Source organism: Eutrigla gurnardus (genome assembly GCF_963514095.1).
Source record: "Eutrigla gurnardus genome assembly, chromosome: 4".
Taxonomy (NCBI): domain Eukaryota; kingdom Metazoa; phylum Chordata; class Actinopteri; order Perciformes; family Triglidae; genus Eutrigla; species Eutrigla gurnardus.
In genome coordinates, this window is record NC_139918.1 from 3,030,514 (window position 1) to 3,050,937 (window position 20,424).

The following is a 20,424-nucleotide window of genomic DNA, read 5'->3' on the forward strand; positions in this document are numbered from 1 at the left end:
TTATCTTTTTTGTTGGTTAGATATTTTGGCATGGAAACTTGTACAGTTCAGTAGTTTTTAGTAGAAATAAATCCTCCGTACTTCCTGAATCTGACGAAGAACAACAAGAAAATCTCTCTAATAAAGACATTTTGGAGAAGCATGAGGACTAATGTGTTTTTAGTGCATGGGATTCTACAGGTCAACCTTGCGGTGTCAGGTCCAGAGCTGAGTCCTGCTCTGAATGCGATGAGGCAGAATCCGATACATTCAGATTTGGGATGGACTTCATCAGGTTGGCCTGGGCTTCCTGGAGGACCTGGTCCAAGTCTGGGTCGGTGTTGGCGGGTGGAGGCTGGAGGTGACTAGAGTCTAAGTTGGCTGGCTGATTGGCTTGTCTCTCTGTAATCTGAGTAGGACACACAGAATCACATAGCTTGATGAAAACTATGAAACTAGTAAAACATCATGTAAGTGGGCCTCAATTTGGTTATAAATGTAAGTTATATGTATTTAACTGTTGGTCCTGCAGCATAACAATCATTAAATATTAACTTGTTGTTAGGACCTGCTAGCCTTGTCCATGAAACAATGGCTTTATGTCTAAAAATAAAGGTTGGACTTTCACCTCCAAATTCTTCAATTCATGAAGCAAATTTAACTTGACCTCTTTTTTTCATTGCTTATTTCATCATTTATGGAACCACAGATACAAGTTATTTGTAACTAACCACTGTAGGGTTTCTACCTGCCTGCCTAGAGGCTTGGGCAGGACCGTATCGCCAGGCTTTCTTTTGGATATGGCTCAACCAGCTACACCATCCCTGAGACACCCAAACAGCTATTCAGTGTATCTGATGTGTGCTTTGTGTTCAAAATAACATGCAGACCCACAAACTTTGCAAAGCATAAGTAACTTCTACTCCCCGTCCCCTGCATTGGGTGGAAGACAACCGCTGTATAACCGCTTCTACCTCAGTTCCCAGGAGTGGTTCACGAGAGGGTGGCCAAAGACCAATCTGTCGCCAAAACTCCCATGGTTGCAAGAAACGGCTGCTGCATACACTTTAACATCAAACACTGCAAAGGGGAGACCCAACTTCTTGTGATAAGGGATGAAGCCTTCTTTACTCGCATCGGTGCTTGAACCCTGACCACTTTGCATTGGAACAGGCAACTGGCCCGATTGTGATTGCGCCCTTGTTTTTTTGGTGGTGTGTTTTGGGTCATTGTCATGCTGGAGGGTGAACCACCAGCACATTTTCAAGTGTCTTGCAGAGAGCTGCAGGTTTTCCTCGAAAATATGAGCTTCCCTTCAATCCTGACCAATTGGCCAGTCCTCACTGACAAGAAAGAACCTGACAGCACAATCCTGCCACCACCACACTTCACTGTAGGGATGGTGTGTTCTCATTGGTTGCTTTGGTAACCGCCAAACATAGTACTTGGAGTTCAGAACCAAAAGTTACATTTTGGTCTCATCTGACCATATAACCTTTTGCCCATAATGCATCAGAACTTGTTGTCACATGCACATATTGACCAACCTCTGCCATTAAGACCTGTATCTCCCTCAAGGTCACCATGGGCCTCTTGGTAGCTTCCCTGATTAATCTTTCCTGGATCTGTCATCCAGTTGGGAATGTTTGTAATGATCAAGGCGAGGTTCTGGATGGTGCCGTATGTCTACCAATACTCAGAGGGAGGGGTTAAAGCCTTTGAAATCATTTTATAGAACTTGTGCTTACCGAAATTTCACTTGAATGTTGTAAGGTAAAATGTGTAAATCAAGCTGGAAAAATATGAAATTTATGTATGATCATTTCAGGCTGTAAGACAAAAAAAGGTGACCATTTAGAACGGCTATGATGATTTTCTAAATGTGCTGTAAAATGGTAAAAATAAATGGCCTCATTTATATAGCGCTTTTGTCCAAAGCGCTTTACAACAATGACTGACATTCACCCATTCACTCACACATTCATACACCGACGGCGGAGTCAACCACGCAGGGCGACAGCCAGCTCGTCAGGAGCAATTAGGGTGAGGTGTCTTGCTCAGGGACACCAGGCACTCAGCTAGGAGGAGCCGTGGATCGAACCGGCAATCTTGCGGTTGCCAGCCAACCCGCTCTACCTCCTGAGCTTAACCCCCCAACCTAGTGGATTCCAGGATTCATGAAGTGATATATGGAAACATTGTCAGTGGGTGACCCAATGAGTGATGTGAGAAGATTGTTTAGATTATTATTTTCTGAGCCTTAGTTAGAGAAATGAGAAATGTGTTTATGTATTTCAGTGGATAATTGTGTAAAACCTCAGCAGGCAGAGTGAAGGCTTCTCTTCAACACACCATACCTCCCTGTGTGTAGGTGCCTCCTCACATTACCTCAGCTGGCTCCATGGGGAATGTTTGCTTGGATCAGCTGCTAGAGAAGCTGACATGAAGTTCTTTTGGTCTCCTATCACTCATTAGAACTCTGTGCTCCTGAAATGTCTGTAGATAATAAAACAAGTTCATATGTCCAGGAAGAGGACATATTCATTCAAATCTATCTATCTGTCTGTCCGTCCATCCATCCCTCTGTCTGTCCATCGATAGTGAGTGGTGTCTGGTGAGTAACGAGCAGGAGATTATTAGAAACGTTGATGAACATAATGACCTAGCTGTGACACAGAAACCACTGTGCCATGTGATGCTGCACCTTTTAATGATACGGCTTTTGTTGTTCATTTATGTGCCGATTCCCTTGTGGCACATGATGACTTTCAGGAAGGACTAAAAAAGAATCTATCTATATCTATAAAGGCCAGCGTGGACAGGACCAATTCAATGTAAACATGGTCACCTGATGATTGTTAGATAGACTGTGAACAAAACGTTTGAATGCAGGTGAACAGTCGATGAGAAGAGAAAAAGAGGCTTAACGCACTGGCTGGAATTGAATCTGTGAAATTAGCATGTGTTTAAAATTAGCTTGTAAACTGGATACTTGTAAAACTAATGTCAAGCAGTATTGGTATTGTAGGTATATTTCAGATCGTTGGGTGATGCACAAGCACAAAAGAACAAGAGAAAAGTTAGATAAATAAGGGGTTAGAACTTTGTTAGCCAAAATTCACATTTCTCTGTATAGATTTTGAAGCATACAAATCAATAAAACAAATATGCAAGTGAAAATTGGGTGCCTAGAGACACTTCATACCTCTTGGTTAATAATAGTACAGTATTCCTACAACATGTTCAGTCAGTAAGACTCTTGGTATTGAAAATTAACTGGAAAAAAGATATACAATTCTGAAAATGTTTTATATTTGAGAGTTTGAGTCATAACTTAAAGGACCATACCAGTGTTTACATAAACCTCTACCATATTTACCAAAGTTGCTTTATGTTTTAGATAATTTGTTTGTTTATGTTTTGTCCAGATTTAATAAACGTTACAGAATGTACCTGAAATGATTGTCGAGGTTCATTAAAACTCACCTCGTTGTTAGAATGCTCCTTCTGACTTCTTGTACGGAACTATTTTTTCAGGCGTAATAACATTCTGCTCTGTTGTGATTGACGGCTTTTATTAGAGTAAAACAGTCATTTTAGATCAAATAAACACTGGAGTGACATTCATCAGGTATAAACCCAGAGACGTATCAGTCTCCAGAGTGTTTTTACACCATTTCAACATGAAGGGCAGTCAACGGTTAAAACAGGGAGGCTGAGCTCTTATAAAGTAAACACTGATAAACTGATGCACACAAGATGTGTTGAAGACGGGAGGAATCTCTGCTAATGGAGACAAGTCAGAATTAGCCTGAGGGGTATTCCATCAAACTCGCTAAGCGCAAAGCCGGGCTAATTTCGATAAGCCTCGCTACCTTTAGCGAGAGTTGCGTTCCATCAACGTGACTTGAGGCACTCTCCGCTAAGTAACCATGGGAATTTATCCGACCAAACTAGCCTGCCCCGGGGCAGGCTAACCATCAGGCTTACTTTAGCGGGGGTTTCAGAGAAGTCCGTCTGTCGGAAACAACTGTACCAGCAGAAGGTTCCGCCAAGCCTAGTCCTCGTGATTTTGTCACATGAAAGACCAAAAATTACCAAAATTACATATATATACAAGTACAATGTATACAAGTACAAACAGACTAAATTTTCATCAAGCGTCTAAAAATACATGCTTGCAATTAAAAAATATGAATAAATCGTTTATTTTGTTTAAAGGAAAACACCTACGCATTTCCATACTGAACTATGTTCTGCTCTGATGTTAGACGAGGTGATACATACCTCCCTCTCCTCTGTGCGTGCACTCAATGGCTCTTGCGCGCACTCCGCGCAGCGCTAATTTGCTAGCATGTAGCTTGTCCTTAGGATCCAAAGGGGGGTGAAGTTAGAAGCGACCAAGCACTTCCACGTTGTCCCTATTTAAATACGGTTACGTGAGTAGTTACACGACCCAAGTTTGGTTACACAAAATGAAACATGCCAATTTTTCTAAGCGGATAACAAGGATAACTATATAGTATGGCGGAATAACAACTGGAAGCACTTCGACGTCGGCGCAGTAATATCATCACTCCGCTCCCCCTCTTACTTCCGTCAATAGAACCTACGTGACCTGCACGCCGTCGCCTGCACTACCTGTAGTAGTTTGTGCACAGTTGAGGAAGCATCAGGTTGTAGTAAGATAGTTTGTGAACAATCAAACATCATGGTTATAACGTGCATCGTACAGGGTTGTGAAAACAAGCAGAAGGTATATAGTCCCGTCATGTTTTGAGTGATGATATTACTGCGCCGACGTCGAAGTGCTTCCAGTTGTTATTCCGCCATACTATATAGTTATCCTTGTTATCCGCTTAGAAAAATTGGCATGTTTCATTTTGTGTAACCAAACTTGGGTCGTGTAACTACTCACGTAACCGTATTTAAATAGGGGCAACGTGGAAGTGCTTGGTCGCTTCTAACTTCACCCCCCTTTGGATCCTAAGGAATATACTGGGACAAGCTACATGCTAGCAAATTAGCGCTGCGCGGAGTGCGCGCAAGAGCCATTGAGTGCACGCACAGAGGAGAGGGAGGTATGTATCACCTCGTCTAAGATCAGAGCAGAACATAGTCCAGTATGGAAATGCGGTGGTGTTTTCCTTTAAGACCGACTGGCCATATCATAACTTAAAGCCCCCAGTTGGGTGAGTGGTGATGCACCTACCCCGAACGCGGGCATCGCAGGTTCACATCCCGGCGAGAATATCTCATGTGTGGTTTTTTTTTTTTTTTTGCCTGTATAATTGTCTTTAGATCAGAGAATTAGACCAACATTTTACCTTAACTATAAACCTTACCTATAAATATGTCATACAATTTCCCCAGAATCCAAATATAACTTGCAAAAACATGATAGGCATAAAGATGTTATTATTAAGAGCATGATATAGATCCCAATGACAAAGGCATTGCTGCATGCAATTTTCAGCCACATAAATTCCTTTCAGGTGAGTTCATTAATAGGTTCATTGAATGTATTCATTAAATTGTTGAGATAAATGAGTTGGTCAATGTAGATGCATCTACTAGGCCTATCTTTAAAAAAGAGAGAGAGAGAGAGAGAGAGAGAGAGAGAGAGAGAGAGAGAGAGAGAGAGAGTTCCGGCCAAAGAAAGAAGTTTCACAAACGTCCATAGTCGGGGATTAAACCGTGGCCGGCCGCGTGTAAAGCCGGCGCATTACCTCTACACTATCGTCATGTTAGAGAAATCGTAGTCAGTGTTATATTAGAACATGTTACTCTTAACGGTACTTCCATATTTAATCGCTCGGCAATTCTTGCCCAAGCAGCCTCGTGATTTTTATTTATCACTACAGTATTCCCTTTTTTGGTTATGATGGGTATGTACTCCTCGTACAGTTCCATTAATATTTTTTGCTCTGGTCTTTTCTGCCATTTTTTCGATGATTCGACATTCACGGTTCTGGTCTGGCTTCATATCCCGTGAACGTGCGTAACACACGACAACATTAACCTGGCTTGAATTAGCCTCAACAAGGCGCGGCTGAAATGCGTTAATGGAATTGGTTTAGCCGCAAGTGGAAGTTGGCGTTAGTTCTAACCAGGCTTAACTAGGTAAGCGCCGCTTTAATTAGCGAGTTTGGTGGAATACCCCTCTGGTATGGTCCTTTTAGCCAGAGGTGTCAAAACTACAGACATTCTCTGCAAAGTAAAAGTAGAGATACTTGTGTCCAAAAAGACTCTGGTCAAAGTAGTAGCACTCATTCAACGTCTTTGTCTTAAAATTCTGGAGCAAAAGTAACAAGTTGTCAAAAAAGTAGAATACTTAAGTAAAGAAAATGAAATGAATTAGTGGTAACTAAGTATTTGTACTTTACAAATGACACGTACCTGTGACATGGTGGTCTGGTCAACATGGCTCTCCTGTGTTGGTGAATGCAGACGGGCCCGTCTCTTCTGCAGGGCGGGGCTGCCCTCTCTGCTGCGAGGACTCACCTTCACAACCAAACACGTCTCACATTCTACACGGCAAAACAACCACCAGCTCATATACCAGCCTCGTCTCATCAAAATCACCTTCCCACAGAACCAAACTGCGTTTGTATGTTGAATGTATAAAAAAATGAGTTTCAAACAAGTGACCAGGCAGCAACCTGCAGTTCTGAAAAGTGAAGCTAACCTCTGGTTGCATGGTCAATGTCAATGTGAAATGAGAAAAGATGAGTCTGAACGTCTAGTTTCAAGTCTTCTTCAATCCATCATGATGTTCATTTACTACATTATGGTCCATTTAGATTCAAACAGACCAGAAAGCAGGGGATGCTTTAGGGGCGGGGCTACCTGCTGATTGACAGGTCGCTACCATGCTACCAATGCAGTTAGCTACTAAGATGACTTTAACGTTTAGCTGTAAAGTTGAACTTGAATTATGAAGCTAACTTTATTCACATCTTCACCCCAGAATCCACATGGATCCAGATCCAGTAAGGGTGCTGCTCTGCTTGTGTTTGTGAAGCTTCAAACTGAAGTCCACATACCAACGGTGATGTCAGCATGACGATTTCCTTAGTAACAGACCATGTGTTTCAAACCGTTTAAATCAGAGACCCTTCTGGTCCAGAAAAAAACAGAATGTTTCCCCGGAAACATTATTGAAACTGCAGTTCAGTTGAGTGGTAAGGTTGTTTTTTGAAATTAGGAGACAGGGTTGTTATATACACAGGCTCACATTTAGTCATATTAATCATTCAGAAGTAGTCACCAGTGGAGTACCTTGGCCACAGAAGGTGAGTCTCGTCCATGGGTGGGTGTCAGAGGGGGGCTGGGGTGGTGGTGGGAGGGCTGGATCCCTGTGGCCATGCTGTTCGCTTTGTGGGAGGCTGAGCCGACTTCAGCCGGACTCCCAGAGAGAGGAGGGCTGGACAGAGGAGGTCTGACTGATGATCGAGGCTGGGGCTTGGGGGAGCTCTGGGGGGTCACGGTCTTTGGGGGCCCGTGGTCTGTTTCCATGATCTTCAGAGGCTCTACCTGGGCGGAGCCTGCTGGGGCAGTTGAGTCTGACACATACCTGTTGATGGGAATCGAGGGAAAAACGTGCATCAGGATCGTTTTCCTGCCAAACATAAGCGTTCTACTTCAGAGATGAATCAGCACCTGCGGAGACAACTGAGGGCCTCAGTCATTTTTCTGACCCTCTTCAGCATCGAGTCCATCTTGTGAGGCTCCTCCTTCAGAAAACGCACTGCCTCCACCTCAAGGCTCAGCACCGAGCGCATCTTCTCCTGCAGATCTGGAAACTCACCTGGAAGACAACCAAACATGAGAGATGAAACAATGACTCTGTGCTTACTTTATAACAGCACATATCAGCAAATCAGAATCACAATGAATGGACAAGTAAGTGTGAACACACAAGGAATGTGACTCCAGCTTTTTGTCGCTCTCCTGTGTCTGGTGGTTTTGGTGTTCAGGGTTCTGTAGTGCCTACCAGAGGGAGGAGCTGGAACAGCTGATGTCCTGGGTGGGAGGGGTCTGCTGGGGTCTTTCCTGCCCTGACACTGGAGGACTACAGGTTCTTGGATGGACGGACTAAGCTGTCTTTTGATTGGCAGCATAAACCTTCAATGAACCAAGATGAACATGCCTTCACACCTCCATCTGCTGACGTCCTCCTTTCTAATAATCTGCACTATGATGACCTGATGATGAAACATCTTCCTACATGTTCTACTTGTTTCAATGAGCCGACGGAGAGACACTGTTCGATACAGCGCTGTCCTCTTTCAACCAAACCAACCTTTCAGGATGGCCAGAGCTTCTCCAACTCTCCGCAGGTTGACTGCTCCCTCCTCCACGTCTCTTAGGGTGATTGACAGTTGCGCAGGACCGGAGGCGGAGCTGCGTTGCAAACGCTCCACATAGTCCTCCAGGTCACTGAGAGGTGAACAAGGCGGCAAACATCAGGCATTACAGGCTTTTTTGGATCACTGTCTTTGAAACTATAGGCTACTTTTTCAAAACTAACCACCAAACCTTCCACCAAAGCAGCAGATGCTATACATCTCTTAGAAAAGCAAACAATTATTTTTCTTCAAACTCTTTTAGAAAATTGTGCTTTAATGCGTTTCACACAGATCATCATATGAATAAACACACAAAGCACCAACGACACACTGAAGAAAAGTAAAACGCATAAACTCAGAGTATGGATGTGTGTTCAGATCATAACACACTACGAATGTAATCATCAAATCGCAGAAACAAAATGTTTACCTGTGGCCTTGTGAACTTAAAGCTAATTCATGTGTCAACATGGTAAATGCCAGTGTTCATGGTTTCAGAGATGATGCTTCAAGAAAACAGAACCATAACAGTCAACACAGGCAGACAAACAGCTAACTGCTGACACAAGATGGCAGCAGAGAGTACATTTGAGGGGTGGCAGAGTTCTGTTGGTGGTCCTCCAAATAAGATGGCATGATACGATGACATATATTAGATTTTGACCGTCCAGAGAGAGAAGCTTTTTCAGGTTATAAGTGATATGTAAATTTTGTACCTCTTGATGAGAGATATCTGAACTGAAGACTTACACATGAGAAGGTTTAGTGTAAATGTGACCTGTGGCCTGTGGCCATTTGTGTGTGTTCTGCGACCCATGTGTGTTTTGCGACCTAGGTGTGGTTTATGACCCAGGTGGGGTTTGCGACCCATGCAAGGTTTAGATAAACATTTGAGTTTACGACTTCCATCCCTGTGAACTGAGAGTGAGAACACACCCACAAAAGATGGATAAATACTAAGTTTGTCTCACAGCACGTTGAGTCTTCACTTTGTAACAGACCAGCATGTTGCTCTGTGAATTCTCCTCTTGATCAAGATTAAATCCCTGTTTGGACCTTGAGCTGACTCCGATCGCCTTCCTCCAGTTCTAAATAATCGCAGAATTATTTTAACAATAAGCATGTCATGTCATGTATATATATATATATATATATATATATATACACTGGCCACTTTATTAGGTACACCTTGCTAGTACCGGGTTGGACCCCCTTTTGCCTTCAGAACGGCCTTAAACCTTCGTGGCATAGATTCAACAAGGTACTGGAAACATTCCTCAGAGAGTTTGGTCCATATTGACATGATAGCATCACGCAGTTGCTGCAGATTTGTCGGCTGCACATCCATGATGCGAATCTCCCGTTCCACCACATCCCAAAGGTGCTCTATTGGATGGAGATCTGGTGACTGTGGAGGCCATTTGAGTACAGTGAACTCATTGTCATGTTCAAGAAACCAGTCCGAGATGATTCGCGCTTTATGACATGGCACGTTATCCTGCTGGAAGTAGCCATCAGAAGATGGGTACACTGTGGTCATAAAGGGATGGACATGGTCAGCAACAATACTCAGGTAGGCTGTGGCGTTGACATGATGCTCAATTGGTACTAATGGGCCCAAAGTGTGTCAAGAAAATATCCCCCACACCATTACACCACCACCACCAGCCTGAACCGTTGATACAAGGCAGGATGGATCCATGCTTTCATGTTGTTGACGCCAAATTCTGACCCTACCATCCGAATGTCGCAGCAGAAATCCAGACTCATCAGACCAGGCAGCGTTTTTCCAATCTTCTATTGTCCAATTTTGGTGAGCCTGTGCGAATCGTAGCCTCAGTTTCCTGTTCTTAGCTGACAGGAGTGGCACCCGGTGAGGTCTTCTGCTGCTGTAGCCCATCCGCCTCAAGGTTCCACGTGTTGTGCGTTCAGAGATGCTCTTCTGCATACCTCGGTTGTAACGAGTGGTTATTTGAGTTACTGTTGCCTTTCTATCAGCTCGAACCAGTCTGGCCATTCTCCTCTGACCTCTGGCATCAACAAGGCATTTGCGCCCACAGAACTGCCGCTCACTGGATATTTTCTCTTTTTCGGACCATTCTCTGTAAACCCTAGAGATGGTTGTGCGTGAAAATCCCAGTAGATCAGCAGTTTCTGAAATACTCAGACCAGCCCGTCTGGCACCAACAACCATGCCACGTTCAAAGTCACTTAAATCACCTTTCTTCCCCATTCTGATGCTCGGTTTGAACTGCAGCAGATCGTCTTGACCATGTCTACATGCCTAAATGCATTGAGTTGCTGCCATGTGATTGGCTGATTAGAAATTTGCATTAACGAGCAGTTGGACAGGTGTACCTAATAAAGTGGCCGGTGAGTGTATATACATATATATACACACACACAAATAGAGGTGCACTGATACCACTTTTACGTATATATACTGAGTGAATATGAGTACTTAATAATACCATTACAGTTCTAACAATAACTCAATAAAATATTAAACTCTGTGTTTTCCTGATACAAACAGCAGAGTTTGCAGTAGAGATATTAATATTAAGGTTGAGTAGGTGAGTCGATTCAGAAACATATTACTTGAAATCCCCATAAATGTCTGATAGTAATTAATACATGAAATGCTCTGACAAAGTGCACGGCATGCTGATGTCAGTAATATGTTGATATAATAACCCAGGATAACGTGTATGTATCTCCGCCTTGCTCAGAGGCCATCCATACCATAATAACACGACCGTAGGAGCTTTGCACTGTTCCTGAATTATATCTCTCATATCTTCTGGTAGATGTGCTTCGTTAAACTCAGTGAGAATATGAGTGTTGGCTCTGTAATTATTCTAATTTATTTTACTTACTTACTCACAGTCCTATTGTGCCGTCGTCATACATTCTCCTGATGAGGCTTGGGTAAATGCCAGGCTTCTGTTTGCTGAGAGTCGTCTGTGCCGTGCAGTCAGTGTTCGCATGCGAACATGAGAATGAGTTCTGATGTTTCTTGAAACCTGTGTCATACCCCATCACATCACTTCCCATCCCCCTGGCTCTATTTTTAACAATATGTTTCTTCACATTTTCTCTCCGCCCCAAAGATGGCCGCGCACCGTCACCAAGGATTTGACTTCAGCTGCAGTGACATCATAAGGGACATGATGTCAGGGCGAGTGTGTGAAAGGCTAAATCACCACTTCAGTTCTTGTTGCCACGAATGAAACGTCCACATGTCAAAATAACACGCTCATGTCGATGAATTAAGCACAGAAAAAAATAACAGGTTAACAGGATTAACGCTGAATAATCCCGTTCCGTGGTGCCCTTTGACCTTTGTAACATGACGGAGGATCATTGACTCCTTTCTGGCGAGAGGTTCATGAAGGTTTTCAAGGGGTTTTCCAGACGGACATTCCATTGAAGTTAGAGTCCTTATATTTGGGTGCTATACCATCAAAGATGCATCTTCGAAGGACAAATGTTTATTTCGGATCCTAAGTGCTGCTGGCAGAAAAGCCATGACTAGAAGGTGGTTAAATCCAGGAGAACCTACCATGGAGGAACGGATTGACGTTATCTATGATATTTTTAAGATGGAAAGGATAACCTTTGCTTTGAGGCTGGAACAGGCCATTTTTTCTGAAAAGATGGATAATGTACACTATATTGCCGAAAGTATTCGCTCACCTGCCTTGACTCGCATATGAACTTAAGTGAAATCCCACAAAGCAAGGTCCATAAAGACATGGATGAGAGAGTTTGGTGTGGATGAACTTGACTGGCCTGCACAGAGTCCTGACCTCAACCTGATAGAACACCTTTGGGATGAATTAGAGTGGAGACTGAGAGCCAGGCCTTCCCTCCAACATCAGTGTGTGACCTCACAAATACACTTCTGGAAGAATAGTCAAAAAGTCCCATAAACACACTCCTAAACCGTGTGGAAAGCCTTCCAGAAGAGTTGAAGCTGTTATAGCTGCAAAGGTTGGACCGACGTCATATTAAACCCTATGGATTAAGAATGGAGGTCACTTAAGTTCATATGCGAGTCAAGGCAGGGGAGTGAATACTTTTGGCAATATAGTGTGTGTGTGTGTGTGTGTGTGTGTATGTAAGTGGGTAAGCTCTCTCTTACTGGAGTTGTGTGAGTATTCTCTGCTCTGTGACCAGGTAGAGGATCCTCTGCTGCTCCATCTCCGCTCTGTGTCTGTACACTGCCTCCTCAGACTGAGCCAGACGGTCACACATCAGCGTCAGCAGCTCCCGACCTGTCGTCTGCAGCATCAACGCCACGCTCTCCTGGTTCGACAGCTGGGACACATGGAGCCACGCGGCAATGAGGATTCAGCAAAACAACTCTTTTTTTCTTTGCTAGTGGTGAGGTCTGAGGGAAGGCAGTGCTTCCATCTTCAACAGGAGGTCCGTGACCCCTCTGGGCTCCGCAGAGTTACTGTAGGGGGTCCCCGAAATAATTTGATCCCACGTTTGATTATTTACTTTAAAAAATACAAATTAACATGAATACAACCTATAATAAGCAAAAGATAAATCTTCCTATTTATTCAATGTCATGAGGTGAAATTGTGATGTAGAAATGCCAATATAGAATTAATATATGTTCTGTAAATATATTAATCTGTCATTATTTCAATGGCTTATTGTATATAAACATCATTACAAAGTACCTTTATACGTGGCACTATAGGCTGCACTACACACTATTATTGGCCCCGTTTAATAAGGAACACAGTTTTATACGATATGTAATAGGGGTCCCTCCATCGGGTCACTTTAGGCCTTGGTGTCCTTGGCCTGAAAACGTTGAAGACCTCTGTTTTATAGTACATCACCACGTATAGTTGTATTTGTTGTGGTCCGTTTAAAGGTTGAGTAGTTGATTCTATTCTGAAACATTTTCTGTTGTATTATTTGAAATCGTCTTAACATACTGATAGCAATCAATACATTAAATGCTCTGACATAAAAAAAAAGAATAAAAATGTCATCTGTGGCCGTGGCAGGACTATAAAAACCCGTCCAATCAAAAAAGTTGGGCCGGAGAAAATAATTGGACGGCCTGCCTGTCTGTCATTACTTACTTCCTGATTGCACTCTCATTACTGATCTCGAGCACTTGTTGGGTGTTCTGGGGGAGGGGCTTTAAACAGAGGTCTGAACGAAGGGGGCGGGGCTTTGAACAGAGGTCTGAATGAAGGGGCGGGACTGCTTCGGTTCGGTGATTCTTTCAAAGTCAACGTCTCTGTGGTTTCTCGGAATGACCTACTCTACCTTCCGACACAAAGCTGTATTGAAATAATTGCATTATTAAAGAAAAAATATGTCAGTCAACGTTGAGAGACGAATATTTTTTTATCCCGTTGGACCATGAATTACACTTCTGATGTTTGTCAATTCAAAAGATAATGTTTCCAAAATAACATCCCATGGTAGTCCACAGGAACTTAGCCTCTCTATATACAGTTCAATGGAAAATGTCTTTTCCTTTATACCGTCTGGTCATTTTGCATCCATTTCAGCTATTATAATAAGGATGATGATGATGATAATAAGTGAGTACACAAGCCAGTACCTGTAAGTGTCTGAGTTGGTTGAGTTGCAGACGCAACTCACACACATTTCTCTTCGCTAGCATGATGCCCTGCTGCATCCCGCTGTTAGGGGGAGGGGCCTGGAGCGCCAGAGGGGCGGGGCTGAAGCCGTCAATCACAGCAGCAGGGACCCCAGGCTCGGACAACACTCCTGAAGGTCAAAGAAAGATGATTTTAAGGTCATCATCATGTTCAGACACGGTTAACTAAATAAGAAGATATCTCACCAGCTCTGGGGTGGAGGAGTCTACGTTCAGCATTCTCACTGCAAACACACACACACACACACACACACACACACACGTAGTTAGTTCATAAACAAATCATAAAACTATGCCAAACTCATTTCATTTCATTTCCTGATATATCATTTCCTGGTTCTCCTTCCTAACCGTTGTTGGTTCACATACGGTGGATGAATCTAATGTGCTGCCATTGATTAAAAGGGATGAAGGCAGAAGGTACAGACCTGAGACCTGAGTCCTTGACTCCTGGGATATCTACTCCCATAGACAGAGCACTGTGCACCAGACCTGCTAGACTGGCGATCTGCTCCTCCATGGCTTTCATCCTCTCACTGGAAAGCAGAAACACGTGTCACATTTACATGTGGACACTCTTTCATATCTGAATCATATTTCAAATAATAACTCTGGGTTTTTATCACCGTAAACTCTTTGTGTGTGCAAAAGGTGCTATATCAAATAGATATTATTATTATGTAGCTCTTGCTGTGTAGCTCGTTGCTATGTGGGTGGTTGTGCTGGATCTTCGGTTGTGAAGACATCCTCCAGGAAGAGTCTCTGGACCTTTTCTTTACTGAACACACTCTGGCGTACCTCTGGGCGCTGCTGGCTGTCACCTGCTGGCCGTCCATAAAAACCGATGAGGACGACGAGCCTCTGTTTCGGTTGACGTTCTCCCCCGGGGCTCCATTACTGTCCCGCCGCAGGGGCCGGCGGATCGGGGACATCCTCTCTGGAGACACCAGGCCCACCCCTCCAATGATCTGCCCGTCAATCATCCTGACTTCGGTGACTCTGTGAGGGGAAGGGGGCGGGGTTTTGGTTCCCAGTGAAGGAAGCTGGCTGTCTCCATACTTCCTGCTCCTCTGTCTGGATGGGTGGAAACACAGATGGATGGATTCATACACAGATGGTTACATGAACACGGTCTTTAAACTGCTAAACATGATATGGCTGTGTTCCAATCAATATTCAAGTGCAGCTGATGTCATTGATCAGTTCTTCCTCTCTGCTTGAAGAGCAACAAGAAGGTTAGTTAGTTATTCGCACCAGATTGAGGTCTGGGGCTCAAAGAAGTGTAACTGCTACTGCTGTGTTTTAGTATTTAACAAACGTACAGACACAAACAGCCTCAGGGGTGATTCAACTGATTCACATGAAGGGTTGAAATGGAACACAAAAGAGAGCTAAAATATTGTGAACCCAATAAAAAGAAAAAAGGTATGAAGAATCAGTCTGCCAGTCAGACGCAGCGCGTCATCAAGTGTTACTTTGTACACTGATCTGGTTGATAAGTTCACATCATAGACAGTAGGGAAGTGGATGTCGTCATGGTGACGTCACCTGTCGGTCTGTGGACTACGGTTTGGAAGCCTCCAGTTCAGCTTTTTTTTTTATTCTTGCAATCAGTGGAAGGAAGTGACCATATTTGGACTGTGGAGGAGCGACGGGTGGATCTGAAGAACACAAGCAGCAGAGCAGCACCCTTACCGGATCTGGATCCAACTGAATTCTGATGTGAAGCTGCTAACAAAGTTAGCTTCATGATCCAAAGTCAACTTTACAGCATTTGGTCAGACAACAATATCTAGACAAGATATTCCCACTCTCACCACGTATGATAGAAAAGCATCGCCCCTCTGCCTTTGTTTTCTGATCAGAATCATTTCATTCACCAACCAAAGGACTCTTCACCTCAATGTGATGTCAGGTTAGAGACAACGTGGACGCTCATGACAGCAACATGCTGATGGTTGAATTAGAAGAAGGATGCTGGACACACACACTGAGGCTGTGAACTATCTGTGTGTGCAGCATGACATCAGCTCACGGTTGTAATTATTGATACGTTTGATTTCTGACTGCTCACACAGCGTTTGATTGGTCAACTGCTTTGGTGGTATTGAACTGCACCTGCTGTTACCACAGTAACGTAGATGTTGCAACATGAACCAAAACTGGAAACACTGAAAAACGAATGAGTGAAGAGTTCTGTCCGATATTTTACAACATCCTTATTAATATCATGAGATTGGTTTCATGTATTTTTCATTCGTGTAGCTCAGCTCCAAAACCAGAAAGACCCTCGTGGTCTGCAGACCTAGTATAGACAGGACTGTAGGCTATAGTTGCTATGCTAACAGGCCGACCAGGGTCTGTCAACCTCTTACTTCCTGTCCTCCTGCTGCACAGGAAGTACACGTGATAGATGTAGTCAGGGAGTCCACCTCCAGCTGGAGCGGCTTATGTTTAAACCAGTGTGTGTACCTGTGGAGGGAGCGGGTCTGGTGCTCCATGCAGTCTCCGTAGCCCATCAGGGGTTTAACGGAGGCCCGGTACTGCTGCAGCCCTGCTGGGATCCCCATGACCCCGGAGTCCACCATGTCTGCAGTGAGGGAGGGAGAGGCGCTACACTGGGAGGAGGAGGCGATGCTAGGGCGAGCTCCTCCTCCGTCCTGCAGGGAGGAGCAGTAGGAGTCTGGGTAATGTGCTCCTCCCTCCCCATGCAGCACCAGGGCCATGCTCTTACTGCTGCCAGCATCCTCATCTGACACACAGACAGACAGACAGACAGACAGACAGACAGACAGACAGACAGACAGACGGACGGACAGACAGACAGGATCAGACTATGATGTCATAGGAACAAATATATACTATATACATACAGTATAGGTCTAATATATTGAATGTATTATGTAATAAATAATATGTATTATATATGAAAAATAGAGTTATAGTGTTAAATGATTGACTCTTTTCACAGAGCTGATATGAAAAATGCCTTTAAACCCTCTTAGATCACATCCCTGCTGATATTAGTCACCTATGTGTGCAAAAAAGACAAAGAAGAATTTCCTTCTAATTTCTTGCTGTAAAACAACACACACACACACACACACACACACACACACACACACACACACACACACACACACACACACACACACACTGTATATGCTTACATCAACTAGTAGCAACCAGTAATATCATGACGTCCATCCACCCAACAATCTGAAACTTTTACTGTCCACTGTAGCATCACTTAACTCCAACCCCGCCTACTCTTTAACCGGCCAATGAAATACTCAAGATTTGAAATCCCTCATGTAACTGTACACACTGAAATATTCTGTTTCCCTGGGATTTTTTACTCATTAACTTTTCTATTTTCCAGACAGGCAGATGGCGCTATGGCAAAGGAGCTCTGTGTCGTTTCCATGCGTCCTGTTGAGCATATGAAAGAATGGAATACGTTCACAATGCAAGACTTCAAACCCACTTTGATGTACTATTCAAAGATCTTGTTTGGTTGATTTTACTCTATCTTAATTTCATTTTTTTTTTCCATCTGAATCAAGACGACTTGCTCTCCTTAAAACACTGTTCCCTCAAAACTCAACCTGCTCTTAACGGTGGTGTAGAAATTCCTTCATTTCATCTGGAAAATAAGTTTCCCTGTAAATGTAGAGAATGCAGTTTAGTAATATGGGAAGGTCATTGCGTAGGGGATGGGGCTGGAGTGGAGCCTCTCAGGATAGAGGGTTGTATATTGCACACACTGTAAGGGCCTTTCACACAGAACGTAACAATGGCACCACTGTGCTCTGAATCCTAATATTTCCGATGGCTTGCACAGCGCTGTCACAGCTTCTCGCGACCGGCGGCGAGCGCCTGTCATGGTTTCAGAGCTCAAGAGAGGACTCAAATGCAGGAATGAGGTAGGGAGACACTTTAACAAAATGCAAGCGTTAATAATTAAAGATGATTCAAAAAGTCAAAACAGAGCAAAGAACGACAAACTGAGGGAACAGGCTGAGAAATACACAGGGAAAAACATTAAAAGGTCTAAACTACAAAACAATATTACGAATACAAGTCAGGCGATACACAGAAAAAAGAAGGGGAAATACCAAAGACAGAGAACTCTAAAGCAGGAGACAAAAACACAAGACCACCGCTGTGGGAATGCCACTGAGACTCCTCTGAGAACCAGAGGCAAGTTTGTAATTCAGAGCTGTATGAATAATGACTTGACGGGCCACAGAACAATGGCCTGTGTCAATTTTTTGCATCCTCATGGAAAAACAAACAAACATGCACACTCGATTTTGTAAGCTTGTAGTGAGCATCAAACATCTCACCAGGCTTGACGTCTCTCCTCTCCAGGATAGCGCTGCTGCTGGTGCAGAGGGAGCTGGATCGCCCCACCCCTGACAGGGGTTCCCGTGCTAATGTGGCACTGCCTGGATCCACTACCCCTGTCCTCCCTCCTGCACCCCCCCCACCGTACACCATCCTGGAGGGAGAGGAGGGCATGGAGCGGACCATGGGGGGGGACATGGAGCCCTGCAGGGTACTGCGGCCGGATGAGGACAGGGTGTGGACTGGGCTGTGACTGCTGTACAACACCTCCTTGGAGATCTGCAAAGGGAACGCAAAACATAATAAGTAGTGCAAACATGGTACATCCAGCTAACCCACATGGGTCTAATCAAGGATGCCTTAAAGGGATAGTTCGGAATTTTGGACATAACACCTATTTTCCAAGCAGTGACGGCGCGAGGGGGGGGGGGGCAAGCAGGGTCTCAAGACCCTCCTGTCAAAGGCTGCCCCCCCTCCCCTCGAAATATTTATGGATTAAAAACTATAACAAATATAGAACAAATTAAAACACTGAGACATTAAAAATCAATCATCTGAAGAAATATTGTTTATAACGTTCCTATGGTGATTGTTTTTTTTTTTTTTTTTTTTTTCCTGTGTCGTGCGATTTGATTGGCTGGTTTGCACGCAGACGGCAGGCTGAATCTGACGTTCACGTTAGCGGTGGTTGATGCATAGCGGCTAGTTAGCGATTGTGTCAACAGAGCGAAATGGACCGATTTGTGATAGCCAAAAAGCGAATAAGAGTGGACGATGGTGGTGGTGATTTACGGACGCAGGACAGAGTAATGGCGGACTTGGAGGATGAGGATGAAAGAGAGGATGACGAAGGGGCGGTAGTAGGTGAGGAGAACAGAGAAAGGAGGAGGAGGGGAGAGGAGAAGAGAGAAACAGCATTGGAGAGCGAGTGAAGCAAAGTTTAGAGGACAAGAAGGGAGGAAGAGGAGAGGAAGACAGGAGTGGGGAGTGAGTGAGGAGGAGAAGAAGGGAGGAAGAGGAGAGGAAGACAGGAGTGGAGAGTGAGTGAGGAGGAGAAGAAGGGAGGAAGAGGAGAGGAAGACAGGAGTGGGGAGTGAGTGAGGAGGAGTTTAGAGGAGAGGAAGACAGGAGTGGGGAGTGAGTGAGGAGGAGAAGAAGGGAGGAAGAGGAGAGGAAGACAGGAGTGGAGAGTGAGGAGGAGGAGTTTAGAGGAGAGGAAGACGGGAGTGGGGAGTGAGTGAGGAGGAGAAGAAGGGAGGAAGAGGAGAGGAAGACAGGAGTTGAGAGTGAATGAGGAGGAGAAGAAGGAAGGAAGAGGAGAGGAAGACAGGAGTTGAGAGTGAATGAGGAGGAGAAAAAGGGAGGGAGAGGAGAGGAAGACAGGAGTGGAGAGTGAGGAGGAGGAGTTTAGAGGAGAGGAAGACAGGAGTGGAGAGTGAGTGAGGAGGAGAAGAAGGGAGGAAGAGGAGAGGAAGACAGGAGTTGAGAGTGAGTGAGGAGGAGAAGAAGGGAGGAAGAGGAGAGGAAGACAGGAGTTGAGTGAATGAGGAGGAGCTTAGAGGAGAGGAAGACAGGAGTGGAGAGTGAGGAGGAGGAGTTTAGAGGAGAGGAAGACAGGAGGGGAGAGTGAGGAGGAGGAGTTTAGAGGAGAGGAAGACAGGAGGGGAGAGTGAGGAGGAGGAGTTTAGAGGAGAGGAAGAGGAGGAAGACAGGAGTGGAAAGTGAAGGAGAGGAGAACAGAAGGAGAGAGAAAACATATTTAGTTAGTTAAGAGACAGTTGTAAGAGTATACTGTATACAACTATACACTGTGCTACAATCCTCAGTTAAACTCTTGTAAATCCACAGATGTTCTCTGTGGTGGATTTGTATTGTTTTTTGTGCTTGTTGTTTGGCACTTCATTTCATTAAAAGTAGTTAAATATGCTTGTGTTTGTTTTATGATAAACGTTTAGTAACATGCATTCAACAATATGTAGTGTATCAGCACGGCCACAGGAACAGTACATCTATATCTATTATAGTATTATTTGTTGGTGTCAGAATTCACTAGCACCTCCTATAAACAATCAGACCCCCTCATTG

General features: G+C 44.2%; 1 protein-coding gene across 8 annotated transcripts in view; it reads right to left on the reverse strand.

The window, feature by feature from the left end:
* Positions 1-20,424, reverse strand: part of LOC311012779 (sickle tail protein homolog) — a 129,612-nt gene that overhangs the window by 25,596 nt on the left and 83,592 nt on the right. For all 8 annotated transcript variants that reach the window (XM_084008418.1, XM_084008423.1, XM_084008421.1 and 5 more), the window contains exons 5-16: positions 18,339-18,618; positions 16,462-16,741; positions 14,788-15,063; positions 14,418-14,525; positions 14,176-14,213; positions 13,930-14,099; positions 12,475-12,650; positions 8,285-8,421; positions 7,642-7,789; positions 7,261-7,555; positions 6,379-6,483; positions 187-388 (exon numbers count right to left, since the gene is read on the reverse strand). In XM_084008418.1, coding sequence (XP_083864544.1) covers positions 187-388; positions 6,379-6,483; positions 7,261-7,555; positions 7,642-7,789; positions 8,285-8,421; positions 12,475-12,650; positions 13,930-14,099; positions 14,176-14,213; positions 14,418-14,525; positions 14,788-15,063; positions 16,462-16,741; positions 18,339-18,618 — 2,215 coding nt within the window. The remainder of the gene's footprint in view (positions 1-186; positions 389-6,378; positions 6,484-7,260; positions 7,556-7,641; positions 7,790-8,284; positions 8,422-12,474; positions 12,651-13,929; positions 14,100-14,175; positions 14,214-14,417; positions 14,526-14,787; positions 15,064-16,461; positions 16,742-18,338; positions 18,619-20,424) is intronic.